This window comes from Haliotis asinina, chromosome 3 (genome assembly GCF_037392515.1).
Source record: "Haliotis asinina isolate JCU_RB_2024 chromosome 3, JCU_Hal_asi_v2, whole genome shotgun sequence".
Classification (NCBI taxonomy): Eukaryota; Metazoa; Mollusca; class Gastropoda; order Lepetellida; family Haliotidae; genus Haliotis; species Haliotis asinina.
This window is the reverse complement of record NC_090282.1, coordinates 85258084-85268629: the sequence shown is the minus strand read 5'-3', so window position 1 is coordinate 85268629 and position 10546 is coordinate 85258084. Positions and strand designations below refer to the sequence as shown.

General features: G+C 38.4%; 1 protein-coding gene across 1 annotated transcript in view; it reads left to right on the top strand.

Annotated features, from left to right (window-relative positions):
• Positions 1–270: 270 nt before the first annotated feature.
• Positions 271–10546, top strand: part of LOC137278650 (ATP-binding cassette sub-family C member 4-like) — a 43300-nt gene continuing 33024 nt past the window's right edge. The window contains exons 1-7 of the mRNA XM_067811148.1: positions 271–303; positions 452–634; positions 4955–5065; positions 6110–6227; positions 6931–7146; positions 8585–8674; positions 8967–9130. Coding sequence (XP_067667249.1) covers positions 573–634; positions 4955–5065; positions 6110–6227; positions 6931–7146; positions 8585–8674; positions 8967–9130 — 761 coding nt within the window. The 5' untranslated portion in view covers positions 271–303; positions 452–572. The remainder of the gene's footprint in view (positions 304–451; positions 635–4954; positions 5066–6109; positions 6228–6930; positions 7147–8584; positions 8675–8966; positions 9131–10546) is intronic.

Here is a 10546-nt window from a genome sequence, read left to right as displayed (position 1 = left end):
AAACATATCTCCCTCAGGTAATTTAGCCTACATTAAATAATATTCTCTGTAATGTTTACCATCGATCTATAACATGTGGAGTCAGCATTCTGCGGGACAAACCTGTTTTGTAATACGGTATACCGAATGAGATCATTCAAGTTGTGACAGACCCCAATCGCAATCAATTATTGACAGTCACGCATCGGTAACCGAAAAGAATGTTGGCCTAAGTAATCAGGGGGAGGTAACTCGGAGAGCCAAGTAGTTGACCTCTAGACGGGTCACGTGTTCGTCTTCCCCTTTCATCAAAACATTGCACAGGTAGATAGCGGTAAATTTGTTAACAGTCAACCATCATAAACGTAATTTGCATCGATTGCATCTAAAGCAAACTTAACTTAGTACTGGCATAATATTTTATTGCTTGCTTCTTCAGTCTGTTTGAGGTTTAAACGTGATTTGTGTTCAGATTCTGGAGACACCCGGCTTGAAAGGAGCAGGTGCGGTGGATTCATAAATGGAGCAGACGTGAAATATGTCAAGGGATACTGCAACCAGATAACGAAACTGCATAGCTGTAGGAATCTAACATGGACAGGCGTAAACCATGCCCGTACGACAAGGCAAACTGGCTTTCTAGAATGACATTTTGGTGAGTAAACAAAGAAACTGCATGCGAGGAAACGAGTGACAGATCGCGAGGTGTTGAGTTACTTGCTCCGAAAGCAGTGATATATGCGACAGACTACTTCACAGGAAATGTTTGAGTCACACATGGGTGTCGTCTGCTTATAGTCCATTCATTATTATAAGGCAGAAAACCAGATATTTCTGTTAAAATATTTGTGACGTGATCAGCCGAAGCCATACAATTTTACTATGGGTATTGCAGCGATTGTGTATTGCCTCGTTGGAAATATGTCATGGGTAGGCTTCTTACATCATGTACATAAACAAATGCAATGGTTGATTTCTGACATACTATCTTGTTTTGATTAAAGTTACTTTGGGTCTCAGTACTATAATATATGTAGCAAAATGGCTAGAGGGCAGTTACCGCTGCATACCAGTTATCGCCAACACCTGTCTGTAGCGTTTGCACAGACAGCATGACATGTACATCTGTATTATTTCTCACATCACAAAAGTGATAGACTATGAGAGCTACAATCAATGTAAGTATTTTACATTGTATATGTTGCAAATATGAATCTCCACAGAAGACTAGGCGCAAAAACATGGGGTGGGCTGGTTTGGGAAGGAGGGGGGGGATGTATGTGCTGTGGTGGGGTGGAAGGGGTTGTGGGTGGATGTCACGTGACTATTATTGTGTTGACGTGAAATTTCATGAATGATGAGGATTGAATGAAAATCATCCTGGCTATATTATGAATCTATTACATTAAGTCTCAGTCCATAAAAAGAGCAGAGTTCAATTTGTCTAAACATAATGCCAACACTCGATCAGTAAACTTTGAATTGACCCAAATTTTCATCTGCATTTTATGGACTTGACACATACCATGTAAACAATATTAACGAAATATAACCAACATGTCAATATTCCCCTTTTTCTTTATTATTTTTCCCTGAGAAAACAAACAGTACCAAAATTGCAAAATAGCTACTCAAAAAGTTAACTTTAATAATTTCATCTACACGGCGACATCTCTATCTTCCCATCAGCTTATACCGGCATCTGTCAACATTCACAATGAGAGCGAGTTTTGTTCTTTCAAATTTTGTTTTTCAAACAAATTCCAATTATGAAATCTCTTTAATTGTTTAAGGTTTGAATCAAAATAGTTTTATTACCAAATTTATGTCACATTTGGTCAATAATATGAATAATTCTGAAATGGCGATAATGGGCTTTATTAGTTGTTGGGAAAGCACAATATTGTGTATATTGATGCTCTTGATGTAGATCACTGGATTGTCAGGTCCATACTCGATTTACGGACTACCGTTATATAGAGCTGGGAAATATTCTGATTGAGTCATCTAAACATAACCTGTATCTCGGACTCGGTACTACAGGCTGTCATTTCCTCATAAATGGATGTAGTAGATCCCTTGCCTAAAGCTCAAGATTAATAACATTCTTTTGCCATGATATACGTTGGACAGATAATCTGTTATTCCTGACAAGTTATATTTTCTCTAATTCCTTGTCCTAAGCATGATAAGGGATGGGAAAGGTACCAGGTACAAATAATTACTCACTTACATATGTTGTACAGATTCTTAGTATTTATATTACCATGATTACAGGTTTCCAGTATGTGGAATGAATTTTATTTATCGGTTCCTGTGGTTATCATCATGATCACATGATTTTCTTTTTCATTTTGTGTAATTTTGTATAATCTCTTGATAACATTTTAACTGAAGATGTGCCAGTTGATAAAAACACTTAATTCTTGTGACAATTGCCATCGCTATGTGCAGCTATGAAAGTGACTATGTTTCTGGAATTTTCTTCAAGTTATTTATTAAGGCTTGTCTAAAGTTATGGACGAAGTTAGTCATAATGTCAGTGTTCTCTTTTTTTGTTGTTTCCCTTAATGGTAGACTTCAGGCAAGTGAGGACAAACAGTATGTGTTACTATGTATTGACATCTCACATGCACTAAAGTATGTGCTTGCACATACACAGCACACATGTTCTTTCACACACTCAGGATACCAGTGACTAAACTTTAATGTAGAAAAAGAATGCTGAATTCTTTTTTTTTTAAAATGGATGCCTTTTTCTGTTATGTATCAAAGCAAGGGATGCAAAATCGGTTATCATTTATATACAAGTCATTCAGTGGTTTTCTTGCTGTGTGTTTACCAAGGCCCCTTACAGTAATGTCAACCTAAACAGTGGGCCATGAGTAGCATATTGCCACTGTGTATTTATTTTGTTGATTTTAAAAACACTTACCTGTCATTTTTTGAGTGAATTATATATGTACCTGTTACCCAATATTCCTGATATGCGTTATGATTGCATCCTGATGTACCGGAGCAGCTGTAGTTAGCATCCTTCATTTCACTGTGAGTGTCATTGTGAGTTTGTTGTGATTTGTAAACATGTTATTGTTAATACAGTAGCTGGTTTTCAATATAATGCCAGCAGTGGCTTTGGAAGTCTGAACATAATGAGGCATTCATTGTTTGTTCAGTGGAATGTCTGATTGCCATTCTATATCTAACTGCAAACAGAATGTTCCTGCTTAAACATTCATTCTGAATTTCAAGAATTTTATAATTCTTGCTTGGAATAATCAGATGAAATAATGGGTTGTCAAAACCCACACAATCTACTACATATTATCTTCTTTGAAAGCTTCATCTATAATTGTGATAATGGGTCTTAAGTTACTGTGTATATTTATTTTCTTCCATGACCAGTGATGACAGTATTCTAGTCTATGTTAATCCCAATCAAAATCAAATATTACCCTTACTGCAATAATTAAATAAGGCAAGGCATATGTGGATGTGAGTCATATAGAAATATTAAAATCCATATATGGCAGCACATTGGATTACAATTTTTCTGTGAAAGTTCAGATTCTAGTACTATTGTTTGGTTGAGACCCATCTAGGATTTGAACTTACACCCACAAAGTAAGACAGCACTCTCAGTCAGCCATCTAGCCCACTTGGCCACTGTGACTTCCACAAAAATGGAAGTTGGACAACTATTAGTTATTTTTAAGAACACTTTGTAGTGGAAAGTATTGTATCCTTTCTCTCTGTATATATATATGTATAGGGTCTTCATCATGGGCATTAAGTGACCTGTCATTGGATGAACATGTCAGACATTATAAAACTTTTTATCGCATGGGAATCCGGGGTTGAATAGGTCTTCAGCAACCCTTGCTTCACACTAAAGGTGACTATGCTTGTGAGGACGTTCCCATTTAAGCAGATCGATGCTTGTGCTCTTTATCACTGGATTGTCTGGATTGCTAATGAGTGCTGCCTTATAGGTGGAATATTACTGAGTGCAGGGTAAAACTAAAACTAAACTCACTCCTTTCATCACAGGGGAACAAGTTTAACCGCTGTTACCAACCAGTTCACTGGGAGTGCAGCTAATTATGCTAATGATGATGTCTGATTCAGGTCACAGTGTTCTAATTGTTGCACATGCCATGCCAGCTGTTCAGAGCAGGCATAGGGCATGATCTTACATCCAAGTAGCCATCACACCCAAGTCAACTGTATATGAACAATCAATAATTGCCCAAATAATGCTATAAAAGCTACTGAAGACAATACCATGAATCAGTTTCAGCCTAGTCATACTTGTAGACTCCAAGCTTTTGTCACAGACTGTTCTGGACATAGCTTGTTCTGTCATGACTACTATTATGCCAGTTTTGGATATATTCCATTTTGCATTTAACTTTGACAGATAGCACTAAATTCAAGTAGAATCATCCCTCATCCCAGGAAATGCAAGAGTATGCGGTTCTAACTTCATGTGTTCATGAATGACAAATTAAAGGCAGAAGGGGATTAAGTCAATTCACTTGAACACAAGGGCATCAAAACAGTCATAACCATGTCACGCTCACAGTTGAATGCTTTTGTTTGTTTGCAATATGAGCATGGAATCTAACATTCTGAACATCATGAGGTCATCATAAACATCAGGCTTAGATACATTTCCACGGAACACAGATATTTATGAGAGATGGATGATGCCATGAGCACCATCACCATTATCATAGTGTTGAGTTGTGTGATGTTTATGCACATTTCGATATATAAACATGCTCTTGCCACTTCCAGAGGTTTAAGAACTTGCAACTTCATCTTAGTTCCAGTTGGTTGAGGTTATGATTTACCAGCCATATGCATAATATGTATGCTCAGGTTGTCCCTTGGTTGATGGTGGCAACAAGGTATTATACAGCAGAATGCTAGATGTCATCAGGAACCATATTCAGTATTAATATTATTTCAGGTGGATATCAGGCCTCTTCCGAAATGGTTACAAGAAAGATCTAGATGTATCTGATATGTATGATGTCTGCCAAGAAGACGAATCCAGTCATGTCGTACAGACAATGGAAAGGTTTGTGCACTATATAATAATCAGACCTAACCAAAGGCTTAAACACATGCTTCTTAGCATGCATACCATGCTTACCCCAGGTACTGTATTGTACCACCCCAGTAAAATCACAGTTCCAACTTTATTACACTTGAAATGTTGGAATATAGAGTTAGTCTTCATACTGTTACTCTGAACAGTTTCTGTTCTTTCCAGTGTTCAGACGGGCTCCTTTGTCCATTCGCTGGTACAGAATTGAACCTTGTTACCTCCTAACTATGTTACATCAGGATTACAGAACATCACTTCTTGACATTAACATTCTACTTAGAACACTTCATTCTGTAAAGCAAACTGCAAAGATTAGCACGAAGTCATAACCCATATTTGCGACTAGCCCTTCACAGCATGTTTTATGACTGCTTGACCTTTCTCACTCTGATCATTAATGTTGACCAGCATTTAGCAAGTAGGTAGGTATATCAGTTAATTCTGCACAAGATCATGTGCCCATGTGTCGGGACAACCTCTTTATGGTTACAATGGTTTCCAGTGTTCATTAATTTACATCAATAATTGACTTAAAGGGAACACAAAATTCTGTTTATTGTAACTGTAGTTTGTTTCGTATTCCAGCAGATGACAAGGACCCATAACTGTTCATTATAGAGTTATATATATATATATTTCTTCATCATAAGTCTCCGATGCTGATCATGAAAAATATGCATAACATTCTTAAAAGTAAGGGATGTTTCATTTTGTGAACAATGCCAGTGCATATGAGAAACGGTAATATATATCTATACAGATGAAACATATATTTCCAATGGAATGAAATAAATTGTCACAGTGTCCCTTAATTTCTCTTCATAATACCTCCTTGACTTCATCATCTTTATCATATCAGGCTTATAAATTCAATATCCTCTATTTCTTTTTAATGGTATGTTTATGTTTCATTTGTTTATTTGTTTTAGTGTTTGCATGCATATGTTGTTGTTGTTGTTGTTGTTGTTGTTGTTTTGCAACATCCGTGATATGATTATTCTTTGTGTGTTTCAGGTTCTGGAAGGATGAAATACAGAAGTTAGCTGATGGAAAAAATGTCAGCTTATTGAAGACTGTGTTCAGAGCCTTTAAACATAGGTTGATTCTTCCGGGCATTAGTGTCTTCATTGTGGTACGTTCATGTGGGAATCTATGGGCCTCCTTTCATTAAGCACAAAGGTGATCGTAAGTCACTAAGTTAACGTTAGTGCAGTGGGAGTTCATTTTAACCTTAGTCAAGGTGGCTTCATGAAAGGAGCCTCTGGACAGTAGTCATGAGACCCATCTACCATGACAAAATTCTGAAATTTGCAGCACATGATGTGTAAGCTCACAGGATCGATAAACCAAAGGTTGTTACCCTAGATGAAGATATTTTAGCTAGAAACCAAGTTTAATGGGTTTAATTTACGATATCCATTTTACCTGCCAATCTTAAAATCTGCCACACCACTTTTCTTTACTTCCCATAATTACTCAGTCATAATGATTAGTTATTAGTGAGTTGAAAACCCAGGTTTAGACTCTTTGTTCCAGCAATGGTGTCTTCAATATTGTTATGGCAATTGCACTTGTTAGCCCTATATCCAAACTGAGAATTTGTTTGCCTAATGGGATAATAAGTAAAATATGAATGTGGGATGTAATGTACAATGATTTTGTTGACTATGAAATTGAGGATGTAACAAATGTTACAAATTTAGCATGCTTTGTGTGAAACGCAGTTACAAAACACAAACTTTCAAAATCAGTTGGGAAGCAGCTCAATTTTGAAGTAGCAAAGGATGTTTGTTTTTGACAAATTTGAATAAAGTGTTGTTTCCTTTTGCTTGCAGGAAACATTGAAGATTACGCAGCCTTTGTTGATTGGCCAGGTCATCATGTTCTTCAACCCAAACCCAACTTTACCCACCTACTATGCGTATATATTTGCGGCAGGACTGGGGCTGGTAAACCTTCTGCAGACATTTCTGAACTCCCACTATTTCTACTTTATGCAACACACTGCCATGAAAATGAAGGTTGCTGTCTCTGGCCTTGTGTACAAGAAGGTAACTGTGGGTTCAGTGCTGTTTCAAGGAGTACTATGTTACATTACAAGTTGTCACCTTGATGTGGTAGGAAAGGGGACATAGTTATGAGTCTTTAACGAGAATACTTAAGTCACAAGCATAGGTTCACACATACTCTATTTTTAAGTAGAAGTTTTATAGTGGAGTATTATTGTACCAGAGAAACTGCCATATTAGCGTGATAAAAGGTTGATATGTAGCACCCATGATGGGTTGCGTTCACCATATGGACACAGAATGTGTTGTGAATGAAAACTCATCTTTACACAGTATGGGGTTTGGTGGGCAAGCTGCTTAAAGCACCAGATGAGTGATCCAGTGAGCTGGAGGTGTCGGGATCAAACCCACTTGGGACTGGGTGCAAAAGCTTGGCATTAACTTTGTGTGCAGACTCTTGTACAACCCTGTGCACTTAAAAGAACCCACAAATCCTTTGGTATATGACTAGATGGTGGCCATATGAATACATGCACCCAAACGCAGGTACAGCAATGTACATTAAACTAGGAAAAAGTGCAGTGACTAAGTGTGCCAGTCCAACCAGCTGTGAGTGGGTACCTTGTAATAATGGGAGGGCCACGTCAGCTCAGTGAGCCTAGTGGTAGCAAGAATTTTATGATCCCATGGGAGCTGAGACTGATGATTGACATCCAGTGAAATATCAGTGCTTTGAGCATGTACTGGTTGCATAGATATGTGTGCTATATGAATATTCAATAACAATAGTATAGTTCTTCCTTTACTTGTGACATGTGTTTCTGACATAATGTATTGGTTTTGATCTTGTTTTTCTAAGTATAATGAATCCACATAACATAAACCCATTACCATGATGTGTTTACTTTACAAAAGTTTGATGTCATGATTAATGCCAGTCCAAAAGTAGTGTCATACTCATCCATACCACTGAGGACAGGTTTCACTTGTGTCTTGAAACTTGTGTTTCATTTTTGTTCTTTTAACATGTTGTGATATGGATGTTAGTGTCTGGAGAGCACTGTCAAAACCACCTAAATTGAAGAACTATTACTGAAAGCCAAATTAATGTTGTTGAGCTTATTGTAGGTCAGCATTAGAGGAGCTGATGCCTTTGTGTGCTGTGATAAAAGTGTTAAGATCCAGGTTACATGTAGGCTTGGGGCTATAGTAGAAAAGATTATCAGAACTTCTAAGTGTTTGTATCTTAGCTTGTCAGATCTGGAAATCAGCTATTGCAACTGTGTTAATGCCAATATACCATTTTGCTTAGATTGATGCTCATTATGCCAGTCACAGGATTGTCTGGTCTAGACTGAATTTGGAAGTTGTCATCATAAAGCTGTATAATGCTGGGTGCTGCATTTAAGAACAGTGCAAACAGACCCCCTGTGTTACATTGCATGCACATTTCCACTGAAATATGTTATGTTTTTTGCAGGTCCTTACTTTAAGCTGCCAGTCTTTTTACCAGACCACCTCTGGACAAATAGTAAATTTTCTCTCCACTGATGTAGAAATGTTCAACACTGTAAGCATTTGCATAATTTTATTTGTATCAAATACAAACGAAAAGTTCCTCTACATGTTGAATAATATTCTTATGTCATAAACATGATAAGGAATGATACATCAATACAAAATTCAGTACATTTTTTAAATGATTTGTCACTATGGGCATTAAAATTACTGAGTACTGTTTTTCAGTTATGAAAATGTCATTGTAAAATTGTTCCATATTTTTTGTGAGTATTAAATGTTTATTTATGTGTATGTTGTATTTCTCTAAAGAGGATTTCCAATTTCTGTTTTTCTGCTTTCAGTGTATAGAAAACATACACTACTTATGGTTGTCTCCCCTTGTCATATGTGTCGTAGTGTACCTCATATACAGGGAAGTGGGTTTGGCCAGTTTCTTTGGTCTCCTGCCTGTTCTTGTATTTTTACCATCCGAGATTGGTTCGGGGAAGCTCTTTGGTGCCTTGAGGTATGTTAATGAAAAATGCATCTGAAATATTAATTCTGTTGTCAACCTGTTACCCTCATCCAGTACCTCAACTACGAGTTAACATGAGATATTGGCACTTCGAACAGTAGATTAATGATAAAAACAGTCTATGTAGCATAATCCTGCACATCCTCGATATCTACAGGGTATACGTTCCGATAAGTCTCCACTGTACCCTGGATGCATCTACGGCTCTGCCAGATAATTCTTTTTCAGAAGAAGTCCTCCTTGGGGTACATATAAGCATTTTTATGTCCATTAAAAATCCCTACGACAGTTGTAACTATTTTGATAATAAAATATTTACAAAACAAAAAACTCGTTTTTGTCTTGTGGGACCACCTTTACAGGGCCCCCCAGGCCCCCTACAGCCAAGAGCAGGTAACTCTGGCCGTCTACCTCGCACCTCACTTTTCATGCTGTCGTTCGACTAGAAAGACGTGTGTGGTCCATTTAGATAGTGTTTGTGCTATCTGCCTACGGAATTATGAGTGAGAAAGAGTCAGCTACTGTATGTATGGTTCCTTTTCTTTCGCACGGGCGTTAGTTGGAATTTCTTGGCTGAAATTTTCATTCATATATTGTTGTAACTTTGCCGGTCGGGTCCTATCTTCCTGTCATGTGGCAGGCAAGATGGCGGTCTTTATGGCTTCTTTTTAGTGCGGGAAGTGTTTCGCTTGCGTCTCACTTATTCCTACGTGTTTCTTATTAGTATGTTTTACATGCTAAGATGTCTTAACCCATTTGTTCTTGTTTCAGTCAAAATGGGGATGTTGGTTTTTAAGACTTTTCGTCTTTTTCATTGCATTACGCACTTGTGTGTGCACACTTGTTATTGCATACTTTGTTGTTTAGCTGGGTTAATGTATTTTGGCAATTTATTATCGCCCGTGCGTTTATATTTTGCATAATGTGTGTTCAGTTGCGTATGTTTTCTGTACATCAGTTACCATTAGTTGGTTCTGATTGTTACAGTTTCGGGGTGCACCCAAGTCTTGGGTCTAGGCTCAGGCACGGGTGCTGTCCCTGTGGGAATCTCAGATCCAAGCTACGGCTCTGGTGTCGTTTTCCCAGCTGGCTCTAGGGGTTTTGCACCGAGCACCGGCTCGGGTGCAATTCCGCTTGCCGGCGCCGGTCCATCGGGTCTCGTACCGTTGGTCCCCGGCAACCTAACTGGTGGTTCTCGAGCACCGGCTTTGCCGCCTGCCTCGGTTCCGCTCAGTGCATCGGGTGTCCCTGCTTCGGCAGCCGACCCCACAGGGTCTCGACACCCTGGTTCTTCAATGAGCCAGGGGTAGGCCGACTCGGACATCTCGGCTCTTCTGGGTCTGTTGTCCTTGTTGACGGGTCCCTTGTGCGTCGGGGTTACCGGCAACCTAACTGGTGGTTCTCGAG